Source organism: Chiroxiphia lanceolata, chromosome 2, assembly GCF_009829145.1.
Source record: "Chiroxiphia lanceolata isolate bChiLan1 chromosome 2, bChiLan1.pri, whole genome shotgun sequence".
Lineage (NCBI taxonomy): Eukaryota > Metazoa > Chordata > Aves > Passeriformes > Pipridae > Chiroxiphia > Chiroxiphia lanceolata.
Window position 1 is genome coordinate 41453331 of NC_045638.1, and position 19555 is coordinate 41472885.

Consider the following 19555-nt stretch of genomic DNA (forward strand, 5'->3'; position numbering starts at 1 on the left):
AGGGATGTGTTGGACTGCTCAGGATAAAGACACATCCCCCCAGCTGTGCCTCTTGAGTCTTCTCCTCTGGGCCTTCCCATTGCCTGCAGCTCTGCCAGGAGGCTGTAGGATGTTCCTGTAGTAAATCTAGTAATCTGTCTGGTGGACAAAGCACCAGGCACCTGAGAAGACCTTCTATGGCTTGTTCACAGCCAACCTGTGGTAATTGCCACAGACAGGCAGACACTTTGGGATCCTGAAAAAAAAAAATGTTTAAAAAAATGAGATGCTTCCATTTCTGACAACCAGAACACTTTTCACTGCAGAGCAGCTACCCACAGCTCCTGAAGAGCACAGGCAGTCTCCATAAATCCACACACTAGCTTATCCTAATACCCTGCTCAAGTAACTCAGCCCAAGTCTACTCCTTGCAGCTGCGCATCCAGCTCCAGTAATAAATTTCTAATCCCAGTGAAATCCAGCTGCTGCAGGTCTTGCTGCAGAGAGGCCCCACTATAAAGTCTGGATGTTTCAATGGGCATCAGCCCCATTAATGTGAGCTTCTGACACCACAGTGCTGCAACATGCATTTCTAGATAAAATTCACCTTGGGACGTATTTGCATTGCTGAGCGAGCTAAATCCAAGTTCTACAAATACCACATCTTATCAGGGCCATTTTCTTTATCAGTCTTATTGCAAATTAGCTTGATTCTATGGACTCCTGGAGCATGAAGCCACATCCAGCTAAGTCTTAGAAGCTGAAAACTAAAGGAGAGGCAGCTGTTTCTCTCTGCAGTATTCATGAGGTAATAATAGTAACAATAAGGGGAAGGACAATAGAGCAGTTTCACTGTGATATTTTTTAGAAAGTAAGGATTCCATTGAATATAAAATGATAATTGATTTTAGGCACTTTGATGGACTAACGTTTGATTCTAATGGAGTCATTTTCTGAGAAGAGCAGAAAAAGCTGTGTCAAGAGGAAACAACCCTCACTTTGTATAGAGACATGTTGCTGAGTAGCACTGCTGGAGTCCTTTATTTAAATAGGAATGATTATATTGCACAGGAAACTTGGATTTGAAAGCAGTTCCTCTGATACATTCTTCTTCAGGAGTAATTATCTGCTGCATTCACCAAAGCCTGAAGGCTGGTCTCGTATGGCAGCAGATCATCTGCATTATGGCTAAAATTAAAACAAAGGGAGAGGAAACAAACAAGAAAAGATGTAAAACTCCAAAATGCCAGGTCTAAAAGGAAGTCCTTTCCACCAAGAAGTGGTGGAACACCTTTTAGAGTGAACATCTGATGTAGATGGAGGTGAGAGGCAAATAAGAGGATAATCATACTGCACTTAGTTTCCACCAGCTGGCTCCTCACTGCCTGATGTCCCCTTGCTGCTCTACACCTTCTGCTTTCCATTGGGTTTCCACCATACCCATGAGCTCTCATCAAAACCTTTCCTGTGGACAGCATTCACTGGGAGAGACTGGAAAATTTCTCTGGTCAAATAATTATAATCAGGGAGCTGCTTCTGCTGCTGAAGTGGGTATTTGCAGCCAGCCTGGATTGCAGCCAGCTCCATCTCTCTTCTCCCTGACCATAAAATGTTGGACAGAGCAGGTGAGACATTGCTTGCATGAGACTCAGATACTCTCCATGAAGGTTTAGACTACTCTACCTTCCATGCAAAAGAAATCCATATTTAAACAATGCTTTAAATGCTTAGACTGTTGTGGTTTCCTGCTTTAGCCATGAAGTCCATCTGGTCATTCCTACTTTAAGTGACTCACACAGGCTTTCATAACCTTGCAAGGAACTTCTCTGTGTACTCAAGTGCAGCATGGCTCTTAATTTGGATCCAAGGGTCTCCTAAGAAAGACCAGCAGAATCAGGCCTCTGTCCACAAATTAGGACAGGATTGGCTAATGCTTTACTCATGAGTAGCAAGAGGACATTTTCCCCCTGAAGTTTCTTTAAACAGTAAAGGATTCATATTAATGTACTTATGTAGTGGTGGGCTAAGGTATTTGATTACTGTAAAACAGGTCACTTACAAATCATCTCCTCACCTTTCAGGCAGTGTGCTCAGTCTGTGATGGCAAGATAAATGAATTCATTGCACCTGTTAAAGCGCTGCAATGGTGCAAGGACCACGATGTGCTCCTCAACCATGTGATGGTATAAAAGCCTATGTCATTTCTAGAATGAAAGGAAGAAAAGGGGAACAAGATGCTTTAAAAAAAGCAACCACTCTCAGACAAAAATAAAGGCACAGAAGCTGGCAGGTGGCATGGGGTTCCCATGATGCATATATGCTTAGAAGAGAAGCTCGGGGGAAAGACAGAGCAAGAAAGATCTGGAGGCAGGAATGTGAATGCATGGCACCTCGCTGTGTGCCCCAGCTTGACGGAGGGCTCCCATTAGGCATTTCCGTAGGCAGCAGGGCTGGAAAGGCTTCAGAAGAGGGAATCCTGCCTAGAAGTTGAATGTTGTTGTCCTCCAGCAAAGCCTCAGTCACTCTCTCTCCATTTGCTTATACATGAAGCCTGTGGCTGAATGCAAAAGGCCTGAATTTTGTGTGGTAGTAGCATATTTCTGTTCTGCCTCCACACAGAAAAGTATGCTCAGAAGAAAACTACTGCCACTGTTCAGGCAATCCATACTGTGCTACACCTGACAGAGTGGCTGCAAGTAAGAAAGGGCCAAGTTGGCTGACAATTGGATTTAATTTGGTTTCATTTGCTTTACAGGCTCTCTGTATAGAATCATAGAATGGCTTGGGCTGGAAGGGATCTTTAAAGGTCATCTAGTCCAACCCCCTTCCATGGGCAGGGACATCTTCAACTTGACCAGGTTGCTCAGAGCCATGTTCAACCTGGCCTTGAATGTTTCCAGAGATGGGGCATCCACAACTTCTCTAGGCAACCTGTTCCAGTTTTTTGTTACCCTCACTGTAAAAACTTCTGTCTTATATCTAATCTAAATCTACCCTCTTTTAGTTTAAGACCATTACACCTTGTCCTATTGGAAGAGGCCCTGCTAAAATGTCTGTCCTCATCTTTCTTATGGGCCTCCTTTAGGTACTGAAAGGCTGCTAGGAGGTCTTCCTGGAGCCTTCTCTTCTCCAGCTGAACAGCCCCAACTCTCTCAGCCTGTCTTCACAGGAGAGGTGCTCCTGCCCTCTAATGATCTTTGTGGCCCTCCCTTGGACTCATTCCAACAGGTCCACATCCTTCTTTTGGTGTGAGTGATCAATCTAACAAATAAGTTGGGCAGAAAAACAACAAACAAAAGTCCCCCTACATTCCTGCAACTCCAAATAAAACTGGATTTAAGTAAGTCCAGCCTCTCCCATGATTGAGTTAAAAGGAAATAAAACGAAAAGTCCACAGGCCACAGTAGGGGTTTCCAGCATGCTTCTACTGCTGCCCATAAGCACTTACCATGGATTCCGAGATGAAGAACAGACAGTGCCATCAACCCAGGGACTTACTCCAGTGATTAACCTTAGGAAGTTCAGACCCTCAGAGGACAGCACTGATTTTTTATGAGAAGAGTTCGACTTCATTTATTTCCTCTAGAATGAGTATAAAGTAATAACTTTTAAGGTCAATAGAAAGGGAAAATGCTTTCTATCCCATCCTGTAGTTAGAAAGTCTACTGAGATCTGCGTAACGCTGACCACTTTTTTCCATGTGAATCCTCAGTTACTTGTACTTGCTTATGTAGCTTGTCTTTTGAGCACATTTGACTTGAGGAAGGACACAAAATGGGACTCTTGCCTTTCATCATTTATCTTAAACCTAGAAATGAACGTGTAGGCTCTACCTAATGCCTGTTCAGGGACAGCTTGTTATCAAGACTCAGAGAAATTAAACCAACCTAACTAAATTGAATAGAGTAAGGTACAGTCATTTCACATGTTAAACAGAACAATTTATTTGCATACAGGGACAGTCTATCCCATTGCAACTGCATTCAGCCTAAGTTATACTGACAACATCACACCTTCATTGGAATAATAATTGAATTAAGCCCATATGAAGGTTAAGCCTGAAGAAATACTGCATACTAAAGTGTTACAATATTTCTTCGTTCCTCCTTACAACATGGTAACAGATAACAGTTTGAATTCCTGTTGTCAATTTGCCCAAGTTACTCAAGAATTCTATGAACTCTTTTAATTTTACTTCCATGAGCACAGGGGCACATTAGGTGACATGAAAAAAATTTCTGAGTATATGGTAGGAGAGAAAAAGCTTAAATATGCAGGCTGAACGTACTCCAAATATCTACAGAGAAAAACAGGGGTTTTAACTATTAGATCATCTAAGCCAGTCTCATGATTCTATGATTTCTTGTGCATGACAGTGTTTTAAAATTTATGAGAACCATTATTCTTTGTGAAAACAGGTGGGATTTGTTGACTGAACCCATCTAAAGTGTTGTAGAGTATCTGAGACACATGCATGGGGCTGGCAGTCTTGGGTTAACATACCCATCCAGACCTGTGTTGCTCCATAGCAGCAGCTCTAGCCAAGTGGGTACTCTGCAGTGTCTGATTTGAGACTCGACACCTACAGAGAGAAAGCTGGATCCCCCCCCAACAGCTTTCCAAGTGTGAAAAACTTGCTCGCTCGCAGTCCCGAGCTGTGCTGTCAGCTACCAACTTTAGCATCTCCGAATGTGCTCCACTGGCATTCAGTCGGATGGCTACAACTGTAAAATAAGGAAGTAAAAGCATTTCCTCCATTTTACCCCTGTATGAAAAAGAGAGGCAGTCATGGCAAATGTAAACACAGCTCCAGGCAAAGACATGCACCTGCATGACCAGCCCTTGGGGGCTTGTTCCTACAAGGTGAACCTCACACTGCTGTGGTCACCCTTGTCACCACCGCATCTATTTGGTCTGGTGACCCTCTGAGGAACCACCCACCATGCAGGCCACACCCTGACTATTTTGTGACAATTAAGACTAAGGAGGACACTCACCAGAATTTGTTTTCTTTAAAAGTAGTATCCAAATCCAGCTCTTTGAAGATGAGAGGAGCAGGGCGTCTTTCCTGTAGTGATTTTCCTAAATCATAAAGCCAAGTGTCTTTTCCTCACATTGTAAGAAGCTGTGGTGGAAATAATGTAACTGCAACCCAGCATTGTATAAGCAGCTCACACTGATATCTTCCTTTCACATTTCCTGGTGTTGAGTTTTTTCCCTGCTACAGCAGAAGGTATTTTCATGTAATGAAATGTTTCATTTATTTTGTACAATTTCTATGGTTTCTATAATTACAGAATTAGAAGAATAACAATTTATAAGACATTTCCATAATTTATTCATTCACAGATATATTCCGTACCTATTTGCTCAGTACATTACATACCAGCAATAGTAACTGCTTTAATGCAACAGCTGAGATGATTTTGCTCTCACACACTCCCACTCCAGCAATAAACATCATCTTGACCCATGCAAAAAGCCTCCAGAACTGTAAATTACAGGACATTAAAAAGGCAGGCTACTGGACAATAGGCTTGGCTAGAGAACCGACTGCAGGCATAAAGAGCATGGTATGCTCAGATGACCATATGATCAGATGCCAAGGAAGATTTTTAGCAATTCCAGACAAGGTATTTTTTTGGGTCCCATGAATTCATGTAATAAATGTTACTAGCAGAAGATTCAATGCCCACACTGTTGAGCAGCCTTGCCCTCAAGCATTTTTTTCTGTCATCACCCACAGTATAGAAATGTTGGGTTGTTCCTGGGCTCTCTTCTGGAGTGAAACAACTCTTTCTGAAACAAAACCTAGGTGCTGTTTCGGTAACTTGCTCAAGATTCGCTCCCAAAATGAAGCATGAACAAGACTCAACCAGTTTGGCTTTCTTTGCTTCCTTCCTCCCAGCAGGCTCTGATCCCTCAAATGTCACATCCCCTTTTGTTTCATGCTATTAATTCCAGTGGACTGCAAAAACACCCCAGACATCAGATTACATCAGACTCTTGAACTGACAACCAAGAAAAACATAGAAAATAATGTCTTATGGTCATGGCTACACCACATGGGGCCAGGGGAGATGCAGAGCCAAGTGCTGTGAGTGTGGACCTGTCCGGTCTGCTCCAATGACAGCTGATATTGAGCAAATTGACACTGCTGCAGCCCGCGGCCTGGAGTGGGGGACTGCTCCCTGCAACGGAGCAGCTTTTGGCACCAAAGCTCTGGCCACAGACTGTCCATGAGGACATGTGTGGCAGGGGTACAACCAAAGGTTTCAGAAGGCTTTTCTCTAGAAGTATCTTGCTTCATTTTGGAAACCCTGACGTTATCTGAAGGGGGTATGCCCTGCACATGAAGAGGTACACACTTTGCGGGTTTGGTGTGGCTCCTGAAAGCTCATGGCTCCCATGAGCACTTCTCCACTGCCAAAGAAGTGCCAAAGTTGACAAGAAACAAAACAGCTTTTAGACAAGAAAACTGACATGTCCTGACCCTTCTTGGCAGCTGACAACTGTCCAGGGTGGGGTTTAACATAAGAAAGCATGAACAGACAGGCTTCCCGATCCTGAGTCATTAGGAGTTGCATTTTAATCATTTGCTGCTTCTACTCTACAATGCCCTTGGAGCCTTCTAATGCTCCAGTCCTTCCTTGTCCCTGCAAGTCATCCTGTTTCTCCTCTCCATCCCACACGCTCCTTCTCAGCAGGCTTCTGGCTCAGTACGTCTGTGATACATCCAAATAAACGGGTTGACCTGGTGGTTTTCCACATCACTTGTGACCTTGGACTCCTTTCCAACCAGTCTCATGCTTATGAAATGTAGGTAACTTTATGATACAAACTCTTCTTGATTCTGTTGAATTGTATTTCCTTTCTTTAAAGCATTTAAAAAAATACACAAGAGAAGGCAGTGTAAAAAAACCACAGAGCTGCAAGCCAGAGGTTTTAATCCCTCCTCTGTCAGTAGCTTGCCATGTGATCTCTGCCCTTGGGCACACAACTCCTCTGTGATGCTGCTCTCTCCTGAGGAACTAGCAGGTAACAGGGGATTATTTGTTGGTGTAATACTCTCCAAGATGTAGGAAAGAAGATGCAGAGGACATGGCGCCAAAAAAATCCCCCAATAGTGAGGCAAGTATGAGCCACACCGGTGAGATAACCACTGCCTGCCTGCACCCCAGCACTAGCCCGTGGGCAGAAAGAGCACAAAACGGCTGTCTGAGGCTGAAGCATGGCATCCTTGGCACACCATCTCTGGCAGGATAAGGGTATATGCTTCTTCATGCAGCATCTGCATGTGTCCTCATCCCAGGGACTACACTTAAGGATTTGTTACTTGAACATGCTATTAGGGAAAAATTAAAATACAATAGAATAAAATAAAAAGTATATACTTTTGTAAAAACTCCTCTGCTTTCTTTTGGCTGTTTTTTGTTACCCCAGGCGCCTCTTCCCAGAGCCACACCACAAGAAAGGACTGCCCTGGCTCCGCTCTCATTTTAAAATGCTTCTTTTTATTTCAGTGGTTGTACATTGGGTGAATGAATTTAACGTCACAACAGAAATAAAATGGCTATTTAACAGACCACTAGTAATTATATATGCTGAAAAAGAGCGAATGAAGGGGTTTCTTTTAACTATTACCGAAATATTCATTGTACATGTCATCAATTATGCCGGATGAGAGAGGCAAACAAAAAGGTATTTTGGTGAGGTGTTGTATCCTTTGAAGAAAATAAATACTGAGACATCTCAAGTTACTTAAAACCATGTCTCAGCTACAGTATTCACTGTCTCCGTGTTGGCCCATCTCATGGTTCTTTTAGGGGGTTATATTTGTTGTATTTTTTTTAATTAAACAAAGCATTTAAAATTTAATAATTTTCATTAGACTTTTTTTTTTAAAATATAAACAAAGTTTTGGCAAATAATATTTATACAGAAAAATAGTTTTAGATCTTCCCAAATTTTGAAATAGTCTATAAAATTACTTTATAAATAAATAAAATGCAGAATCTGTTGTACACGTATTTGCACATCTCTGTAATTGCCTCCTTACTGTTAGCATAGGTTTGTACTTGTACAGTTTTCAGGAATATTACAAAGTCATAAAGTCGGAAAGTGGATCTCTTATTAAAAATACATTTTCTCTTTTGTCTGTCAGTTTATCTGGATGAAAGACCTGATGTATTTGAAGCTTCGTCATCCATGGGCAAAAAATATTGGATTAATTGTAAAAAACATAGATTAACAGTTATTTTGAAACATAAAAAGTTCACACAAAATGATGTCTTGAAGAGTTATCTACATAAAATATTTAAACAACATGGATAATTTACCATTTAGTATTATACAATAAGCTACCCAAATGCCTAAATTAACTATTATAAAAAAATAAAAACAACTTTGACAGATATAGGCAAGTTGCAGTGTCAACTACCTAGTTATAAGGACTGAGAAAGTCTACAAATATTAGTGTTTTAATAGTATATAATGGTGATACCTTAACTGCTAAAGTAACAAGTTAAGATACATTATTTTTCCACAAATTAAAACTAACGCAACGTTACAAGCACTATGTTAATTTTACAACCGAATTGTGATTATTTTTTTTCTTTCGGATGATCAAATCTCCAGCTTTATATATAAATAGATAGTAATTAGACATCGGACAAACAAGATTTAGCCTGGAAAATAATTTCCTAGACAAATAATAATATGGTTAGTGCCTTCAGTCTTTCAGAACAGGCAGTGCTGCCAAAGTTTAAAATAGTTTACAATCAATCTGAAGAGGTTAAGTTAAAATACTGCAATCACTAATAATGTCCACATAGAAAACTTATGCTGCAAACAATTATACATAATATCCACTTATAACAGCTGTCTTGTTTTTTAAACAATAATTTAAAAACTATGTCATTTATGTGATACATGTGCAACATATAAAATGTGAAATATGAAATATTTGGTACAATAGTGCTTGAAACAAATCTCAAATCAAACAAATGAAAGTTTAATTATACATATATAATTACCTTGTAAATCAACAAAGTATTTAAAAAAGTAAACAACATTAAAATCTGCTTCATCCATATATAGGTATGTATGTATATATAACGTATATAATTGTATTAAAGATATCTTCATACTTTTGTGACATAAAATATGTTTTTAAAGAAAAACAATTAGAAGAACTATTTTTCTCCACTCTAATCTGGTTACAATCTTATAATCCAATTAAAAAAATGCAAATACAGTAATGATTTATTAAACTGAATCTCATTCTACATTCTCAGTGTTCAGTTAATAGCCTAGATTAAAGTCACCTATGAAGTTTCAGTGACTCAACTGAATTTTAATTAAATTAGAGTATCATACAATCTCATCTACAGCCTTCTTTTTCACCTTTTCTTTTGTTAGTTTGGTCTTGTTTTGTTTTGCTTGATTTTACACTTCTAGAAGTTACTTCTTAACAGCTTGGATCTTTTTGGTAACCTGACTATGAGTTTCAAAGATTATTCATGTCCAGTGAGATTTGACCATTGGCATCAGGCTCACTTTCATCAAGTTTGATGTGACAAAATTTAGGCACTTCTGCAAAGTCTCTTTTAAAAACATTATAAATATACTTGTAAAATAATATTCTCAAGACTTTGTTCTTTTGGGGATTGAAAGGGGTATGAAGGTTCATACTGTGCAAAATTTTTTAAATTTTCTTCTGCTATTCTGCTATGATTCAAATGCAACTTCTCCATACAAGTCAAACACCAACCATGTGCATCTAAAGAATTTGTGCTTTCCTTTGGACTTCTTGCTAAAAATATCAGATTGACAGGATGATGTGCAGGACACTGGGCTGCGTTTCACTTCCTCTGTCTTGGAATCAACTCACCAGGGGAGCAAAACCAAGATTTTTTTTTTTAACCGAGACGAAAACCCCCAATCATAGTTCGGGTGAAAATTAAACCTGCAACTGGGGTAAGTTTTTAGCCAATAGAACTCAATTATTGCTGAGCTCAAAAGATTCATAAGCATTGAATCTCATGAGACGAACTTATCTGGACCATTTCCGTTAGTTGTAGTTATGGAGAAAAGACAATATTTGCAAGAATTAAACTATGCTTAGAAAACCTTTAAAACTAAATGTTACCCTTTATGTCTTGAAACATCACAGCTGGTATCAGGTAGTTAACTATTTTAGGTTGGAGTATAGTAAGCATACCATATTTAATATTCATATATGACATAGCAGCACTAGCTTTTTTGAGTTTTTGATTTGTCCATAAGAACAAATTCTTGACTTAGCATGCAGTTTGTGGCAACTCTAGAGAGGAGGAGACAGGGTAGTATGTACAGTAGCCGTGCTTGGCCGTCCGCAGGGAGGCTTCGTGACACTCTGTTCCGCTCCTGCTGGCTATTTCAGGATTATCTGTTAAGAGAAAGGAAAGCGTGATCGCGCTTTTAGGGGACACGGGGAGTGCAGTTTGCCCAGATGGCCAGCGTTGGACTAACTAAGCTCAGGCGCAGCTCACACAGGACAGCATCCTCTATTCTCATGCTGCCTGGGAGGTGCTTGCATTTCACAAACCTAGTCATCTTCCCCTGCACATTGGTCCGCACGTGCGTAAGAACATGCAGAGGGGGCATTTTATGTGTCAAAATACTGGAGGTAGTGCTGAAGCCACAAAAGAAGGGCCTGGCCATAGGCAGGGTGTGCATCATCAGCGTCCTGGCTATCAGTGGAGGTGGAAGCAGCCCTGTGCCTCCCAAAGAAGCTCAGAAGTGCACCATTGCCTGGGGCAATTCTCCAACTTCTACCATGCTCCTAGAAAGACAGAAAATGACTGGCAAAACAGTGGAGGCAGGGCCCCTCACCACTAACAAGCAAAAAGATCTCAGAATTATAGAATCAACCAGGTTGGAAAAGACCTCTGAGATCATCGAGTCCAACCCTTGATCCAACACCACCCTGTCAACTAGATCATGGCACTAAGTGCCACATCTCTTCTTTAATACTTCCACGGACGGTGACTCCACCACCTCCCTGGGCAGCCCATTCCAATGTCTAGATGTACTAGGCTGGGTGTTTTCACAAAGCTAAAGTGTCTTTTCAATGCATTTTTAGCAGCTGCTTATTTCCTAAAAAAATTATCTTCAGATCAGAGAACTTGAGAGGTTTTCTCACACTTCCTTATGCCAGGGAATCCAGGGGATGACCATAATGGTACTTCTATGCGCCTAACTAGTCACTAACCTTGCTGCGTTACCTCCACAGTGTCACAAACAGAGGGTGGAGCAACCATTTTACAGGTGTAAATTCTTGCGTTTCCAACACTGTGAAGGTTCAATGCATGATGGGCCCAGCAACCAACTCCACTTGCTCACAGTATTGGAAAATTGTCCAGATTTCCATCACCTGCCTGGAATGTCTGTCAGTGAAAGTGATATCAAAAGCCAGCGGTGTAATATTTTATCACACCGTTGCTAACTTTTGCTCCAGACTTAAGCACAAGTCTAGAAATTAAGAGTGCATTGCCTGCTCTTACTGTTTAATTTGGCACTCGATGCATTTTTAAGCTGTATTTGTAGGTGGTATGCAAAGCAGTCATGACAGTACTTTGACCTACTTGTGCATTACAAAGCTAGATCACTGCTTAATGCAATATTTATATTAAAACGGGGGGAAATAAAAAGGTGTTTTGAAAGTAACTTCAGCAACATACTACCTCTGACATACAGACCTCCAAAAAGAAACAGGCTTGCCTCTGTGCAAGGCACTTGTTCTAGTCGCCTGCCCAGTCAACGTCCCTACACCTCACAACTCCACTGCCCTGCTCTCTGTACACAACTACTGTCTCCCTGACCCTGCTGAACTTGCCAGCATGCCAAAAAACCATCTTTGATTACCATCAGCACTGAAAATCTGGTGACACGCGAGGACCCATTGTAATGACACGGTACAAACACCTGCTGCTCCAAAGGGCTTAACATCTAAATACATCATACACACAACAAGGACATATATTTTTAATGAACTTCCACCCATTGTGAGCTTGTTAGCTTATCGCCTATCTTCTGTTTCCTATTGAAATAACAAAGAAATACCTTCGCTCAAATAATAAAGCCCTGCCTGTGGTAACTCTCGTCCAGCTCCAGCACGGTGGTTTGACAGTACGTACAAAGAATGCAGCCGTGCTGAAAATAAGAAGTGACCAAGATTTTCAGGACTGATATTTTTAGCATGTTACAACCCAACATGTCAATGTAATTAATAAAGCAGCTTTAGCTATACTGGGTTAGCCATAATCACACAAGTGTATTTAAAGGTTCCTAAGGTCTCATTTAATGGGACATAACCTGAAACCTACTCAGTGTAAAAAGCCCCAGAATTTCAGACACTGCAGTTGACTACACTGTCTGCCAACTTCTGAGGGCATAAACTTGCATTTTCCTATAGCTTTTCTTCTCCCTATACAGGGAGACAGATAACTGCCCCTTATGCCGAGACTTCTTTGGTCAAATAGTCCCACAAGACTGATGTTCCCAATTCCCCCAAAATCTGTGACAGAGAATGCAGAGGGCCTAATCTCAGGCTGTGTCATGGGAAAATGGCAGGACTATTCCTGGCACTGTGATTAACCCAAGTGCCACTCACCCTGCTGTGTGCAAGGCAGGACAGAGGGGTCCTGGGCAGTGTGAAAGAGCAGGGATCCCTTCTCTTCCCTGCCCTGGTGAGTGGCAGTGGCAAAGCCCAGGATAAGGACTTCACTGCTGTGTCCCTATTCCTGCTGTTTCTCTCCTCCTGTCAAAACTCAGGAAACAGCAAAGATGATGTAAACACTTTCCTTTTGTGTGTGAGCATGTCCTGTTTACGGGTTGTGGGTGCCAGAGAAGCAGCTGGAGCCCTCACTGCCATGCTTCTCCCACTGCCAGTGGCTACAGATCTGGCTTGTTCCCACCACATAGTCCTCGACAGGGGATGTAACTAGGGCATGTTGCACCCGACTATTTCTAGTACACGTAGGAGTCCTCCTAGGAAAAAAGCCTCAAGCCTCTCCTTCAGAACAAGCTTCTCCAGTGCAGTCACAGAACTGAGGAGCTACATTACTTTTTTAACCTTAGTCACAAAGTGTAAAACATCTCCCATAGTCTTTAATTATATGTTCACACCCTACTTCTTAAAAGATATCACAACTCTGCCATAGCTACATACACAGGCATCAGCTTCTGCAACTGTTTTTTTTTTCACTGTGTCTGACAGAGAAACATAAAATGCTAAACTGCTTTACATGGAAAACACATTGTGAACCTCTTCTGTTTAATTTACAAACAAAGTAATAAACTGTGATGGAAGACAGAGGCTATCTAAGTCTGCATCGCTGCTAATTGCTCCATCACTTGCATGCTGAAAAAGAAGAAGCTGTGAAGAATTATACCGGTGAAGGAACATGCCTGCAAACACTTACTACAGAATCTGCATTCCCTCGTTACTTGTAAGTAAGTTCAACCATCTTCATGTTCACTGTGCTTTGAAGAATTACATCTCAAATGTATGTATATATGACTTGTCGTATTTGCCATACTATTATATCATTACACTCCACAGCAACGGGATATAATGTATTGACACTTTTACCGTAGTATATATAAGCATAAACCCCTAAGAAACAAGACTATACAATGAGTGTGCATTGTTCCATGTACAAAGGTCTACAGGTCAAGCATGGGAAAGCATTTTCTCATGCTCTGTAAGATCCACAGGTGTGGATACAGACGTGCCAGAAAACATACCTTCTGCTGCTGCACTGAGAGATCTAATAAGAACTCTATTTCCAGTATAAGCAGAATGGCCTGGCTCTTACAGTCTGCAGCAGTAATGCACAGAAGATTTAATAACAGGAAATGGCATTTTTCAGAGGTAATCACAGATATAGGGTACCTTCTCTGTTGCCTTCTTGCTTGTTACCTGTTTAAAGTGGCAAAAAGCTGGCTACCCTTTAGACTAAAATTACTAAAATTGTGCCAGTGATAGTTACCAGACCTCACTGAAACTAGCACCACATAGAGTGAACCTAAATTTCTGCAAGCTGCTTTCTAGCCACCAAGAAGCATTTGCTCTTCCAAATTTTCCATCTCTTTAGGGGTGGCATTTTCAGCTCCTAAATGCCAAGACTTTCTTCCTTGTCTACTGGAGCATGGCTCTTTTAAACCTTTACCTTCAGGACGTCTGAGGAATCACACTGGTCATTAAGCCCCCTGTGCAACACAGAAAATCCCTAAATCCAGACAGAATTGCTCCTAAGGATGGTAACAATTCTGCAGTGTCATCCAGGGGAATGACAACCAAGAGAGATGTTACTGCCAATGGTTTCAGCTTCTCACTGACTACCAGCACATGGTAGTCAGCAGACAAATCTATGTCAGCTTGGGATTTCCTCAGATGCACCAAAGGTGGCCGTGATCAGTCGCTGACTCAAGACTTAAAAAGTAAAATTGAGAGTCTGTTAAATTAAGGTGGAAATTCCACCTTTGTGAACTCGTTTCAACGCCCAGGTTACTGCTTTATTTGATAACAGTTCATTGAATTAACCAAATTACTGAGAATCATGACTAGGTACTAGGAATTTCAAGAACACTGTTTGTCTTGAGATTTTCTGCTTTGAAGCTACAATTCACAAAGCTTTCTTCTCTCTGAGTTAAATTCATTTTCCAGTTCCAGATTTATTATACAACGATGAATACAGAAAATTTACCATTCTGCATGAATCATTGTGCATGAACTCTTGTTCAACTGAAGATCTGTCACAGTGGATCAGCCAGAAAACATGACTTTGCATCTACCTCTGACACATTTCTCTTTCAGAAGTTTTGAAATTATTACTCTAAATCACACTGTGCTCTACAGGCCTTAATATATTTTAAGGGGCATTAAGATTGTATTTGACCTCTGCATTGCAAAGCACTTATCCCTCCAAAAATACATAGTAAACATTTTGGACTGCTCAGCCTTCCATTTTAAAAGCAGTGTAGTAGTAATAGGAGTTTCTTGTAGACAAGATTCATCTCAGATGATTTCAGACATGAATGCCTCAGCTGGTCACCCATTTTACATCTTTCTAGCCTACCTCAGCCAATTGATTTTAGCACGAGACAGATTATCAGCTCATGATGCCATTTTCCCCTCCACCAAATGTAAGAGTTTGTGGTGAACAGTTCACACTGAGGTATTTAACTTTTGGACACCTGCATCGGGACAGATGAATCCTTCCACAGTGACATTTTCTGTTCTCATGTTTTTCACCCAAGTAGCAGACTGGTCAGATATAATCGGGGTATACATTAAAAACAACAGATATTTTCAGACAGCCGGCTCATATCAGGCTGCCTCATAACTTCTCCTGCTTTCTAAAAATAAATCTAACACCAAGTATTTCTTCCCTGTGACATGGAACCAAAGACTATTTATATTTCCCCATGCCTTTGGGAATTGCTTCCAGCTCTTTATTTTTCATTTACTCTTAGATGTTCTTTTGTGGTATGTGCCCTGTTTCTTCAAAATAAATCAGGGTGGTTTGATTTTTTGTTTTGTTTTGTTTTTTAAATTAGAAGTGAAAAAAGATGAGTAAATGTTCAGAGACTTACTGCGAGTAATCTCTATTGCATCAGTTATGCCTAGTCATACTTAATTTTTACTTAGCTTTACAGATGGCCTTTATCAGCTCCTTTTCCCATAGCTTCCGCAGCAGCATCTCCATGGAGCACCATCCCAAACGTTCCAATCCCTCACCTCAGGACTCCCACTGACACTCTCCCAAAGGATAGGTTTTGTCCCTGTCCTCGACTGGCTAACAGCTGAGTTGGCTCCAACTCTCACTCGCATTAAATGCAGTCTGGCTTCTTTCTTTTCCTCTTGATGGCCATAAACTTCATTCTCATTTCCAGCATATTATCATTTAATGTATATGTGCTTTGTTTCTCTCACTAACCATGGTACTCTACCCATCCAGGGGTGAAGGAGGTTTTATCTTATTGTTTCTCAATTAAACCAATGCAATCCCAATATCTTGATCTACTTTACTCATCAATAATGTGACCTCTGATTTGTACATAAAGGGCAAGATGCCTTGAACACAGATGACCTCTTTGGTTGCCTGCCCATACAGTGCCTAACATGGGGGACATCAGGTGTTTCTTGAGGGTTGAAGGTCCTGTTTGTTTGGCTTTCTCATAGCCCATACCCTCACATGGTAATTCTGGTGTCCTGCTCCATCCTCTTTTTTTCTTCCCTAAATCTGAGAATGCCCAGTTCTGCCTGTCTCATATGCTGATAATAAGCCACTGGAAAAGGCTGAGGGTCAGATGTCCACACTGAAGTGGACATCTAGCACATTTTCATTCCATCAGGTACAAGCTATTGGCCATCAGGGTGTCATAAAGCTGACAAAAACCTTGTCTGAATCCCAACTCTTCATGACGACCTAAAAAAAAGATCAAGGCAATTATGGGGATTCCAAAGAGCTCAAGGGTTCAGCAGCATCATTCTCATTTATTATTCATGAAGTCCTGAAAGAGAGTCTAAAGCCACTTGTGCTGCCAATCCCTTAGCTCACTTATGAGCTTCAGTAGGTATTTACTCAAGTAATAATGTATAATATTTAAGTTCAACTTAATGCGTATTTACTTACTCTGGAGAAACAGGATTAGTTGTTTCAAAAATGAAAGCAATCTGGCTTTATTTATTCTTCTTTAAAGTAATAAATAATGCAGTGCTAAAAATTGATCATAACATACTCTAATATATTCTATCAAAATCTATTTTTAAATAATTGCACAGGCAGCAGATAGACTACATAGAAATGAGAAAACCACTGCTATATTATTTTGGGAGCACCCATACAGTGACTGTTTTGAACAGCTACTCAATTTTACCTTTCAGCAGGTCCAAGCTACTGCAATCATCTGTGTTTTGCACTTCCTACTTTTAGGTCATTTTCCTTCTCTTCTTGAATTTTAGAAACTTCCAGAAAAGGCTTATGCAGAGGAACTGAGAGCACAAATGAGTGAAAGACCAAGCACAAGTTGTGCATTATCTGTGAAAGTGCCCATATTCCTCTTGGAGGGGTGTTACTTCTCTGTCCCTGCATTTTCCTAGGCATCCTCACCTAGCTTTTTTTTCTTTTAACGAAACCTGCTTTGCATTTTCCTCCTACACACCGTGCATGCCCAAATCATGCAAGATGAGGCTTCCACTACAGCATCCCTTTTAGGCAAATGTACCACTGCACACAGAGCGTGGGTAGCACTTCCGCAGGTTCCATTGCAGTTACCACCATCCTGAAAGCCCTCCTCTCCCAAAACCTGGAATTCCAGTTCAGACTTCCTTCCAAGCAAGAGCCAGGCCACTGCAACATCTTAACTCAAACACAGAAAGGTACTGAATTTATGTTCATCAAGGTTACTCATCAGACACCCTGCTTATAATACTTGTGTTGGTTTTATAAAACTCACTATATTTATAACTTTGCCAAGGAAATCTTAACCTTCATGACTTTTGACTACTTATCATTTCCTTAATTTTCTTCTATCTGAATGCTCTCACATAAACAGATATACATGTTAGTGTGTGTCATGGAAGATAATACTGCATAAAAAATGAAGTCAGGTAAGTTAACAAATTTCTGCCTTCAGCTGAAAGTCACAACAGATACAACCAACCAACCAACAAATAAATAAATATATAGATTTTTCTTCTGTGGTTACATGGGCAGCCTCCTGCACACTCAAAGACAAAGACTGGCATTCTGGTAGGAAATAAATCATACACTGAGATAAAAATATGATCTTTGTTTGATTCAAGGGAAAATAACTGGAGAAACTAGAGATGTGCAGAAGCAGTTATTTCAGAGAACAGAATCCCAAACAAGTACATCTAGAGCTTTGCACTGCTCCGTGTTGTTAAAATTTTATGATGGAAAAACACAGACTCACATGAGCTGTGTGTATGCACCATGAAACAAACTCAAATGCCTACAAAATTAGATGACCTTAGAAAAATTTTCCTATGTTTAAATAATAAATATATGCCCCAAAAGACTTCTACTCCACTTGTCAAATTATCATTTATTGAATAATTGAAAGCAAGAAAACAAAAGGAAGTTATCATATCAATTATCAACACTTTTTTTTTTTAATTTCAATGATATGAAAGCTAAAAGTCTATAACAGGAAAGGGAAATCTGTTTTGAATTTTTTTTATGTTAAACAAAGGAGTGTTTGCCTTTGCTTACTGCTGATGTTGTGTGACACTGCCATCTAGCAGGCTATCAGAAGAAGTCAGGTCTTAATCCTGCTCTAGGGAGAAGGGTATGATGGGAGAATTTCTAAAAACAAATCAGAGATTTTTCCATTTCTTCCAACTGGCTTCTTGCATATAAGCACGTGATCTAAAATTCTGTATGCAAGCCTCCAGAAGTCTGCAACATCTACAGAGAAACAACATACTATCAGAGACCAAAAACTATTATTAAAAGTAAAACAAAGACTTGGTTAAAGTTTGCATTAGACTAAAATACAGTTCCTTTGCATTTTCCAGGGTAATCTTTTGGCTTTGCTTCCTTTCTACCTTACAGTTTAAGAAAATAAAGTTTTCTTGTGGGCTTTAAGATTGGAAACTCTCTCCTGAGTCTGCAAACTGTTAATTCTGCAAGTTATAGCTACTTACCTGTAACTTGGTGTCAGACAAGATAACTTGATGGAATTGAGGCTTGTGATTCCTGGTTGTCTAGCATGAAAGAGGCAGCATGCAGTTTAAGTTTGGCTTCTCCATCTTGGTACAGGTACAAGGTAAGATGTCCAGTACTGCATTCCACATGCCAAGGCAACATAGATGGGCTTCCTAGGCCCAATTCTGCCACAGGCTGGCTCCCTGCAAGCATTCCCTCAGAAAATGTGTCTCAGAAAGGAACCTGTTTCTCTGTCTCCCTTTTTGGACTTTTTAACGTCAGATTCAAATCACCCTTTCTGTTGTTTGAACAAAATTTTCTAAAGAAGTTCAAACCATGACAGAAGTATTTATCTTGAGATTTTATGGAATTTTTAGACCAAAACTTTCAGTCATAAAAAGACAAAAATTCTTTAGATTCTTTAGTATTCCCAGCAGAAGCGCTTTCCTACCTGTTGCCCCATTCTCTCAGAAACTGCAATTAAAGATTTTCAAACCACTAATAAGAATTTTGTATAGGCTCTTATTTGTAAAGTTCTTACATCTGTTTTCTTTTCCCACCTTCCTTTTCAAAATCTTGCTTTTAAATGACAAAAAAAAGTCCATTTGCTACTATTTACCAGATTTTTCAATTCGTTTTCTCAGTATATTGCTACTCTTCTCTCCATTTACAAGTACAGCAGGTTTCCATGAGAAACAAAGGGAACAGTGAGTAAAAGCCTGTCAGCAGTGCTATGGGCAACCCTCTGCCCCATCAAAAGGCCTCCCAGGGCTAGAGAGGTAGACTGGAGAGGAAGCCCTTTTGGGGAACACCAGGCAATATTTGCAAGAGGGAGCAACCAGCACTTCTGCTTT

General features: G+C 40.4%; 1 protein-coding gene across 14 annotated transcripts in view; it reads right to left on the reverse strand.

The window, feature by feature from the left end:
* Nucleotides 1-7473: 7473 nt before the first annotated feature.
* MBNL2 (muscleblind like splicing regulator 2) overlaps nucleotides 7474-19555 on the reverse strand; it is a 108762-nt gene continuing 96680 nt past the window's right edge. For all 14 annotated transcript variants that reach the window (XM_032680745.1, XM_032680748.1, XM_032680744.1 and 11 more), the window contains one exon: nucleotides 7474-10408. In XM_032680745.1, the coding sequence (XP_032536636.1) occupies nucleotides 10394-10408 (15 nt within the window). In that variant the 3' untranslated portion in view covers nucleotides 7474-10393. The remainder of the gene's footprint in view (nucleotides 10409-19555) is intronic.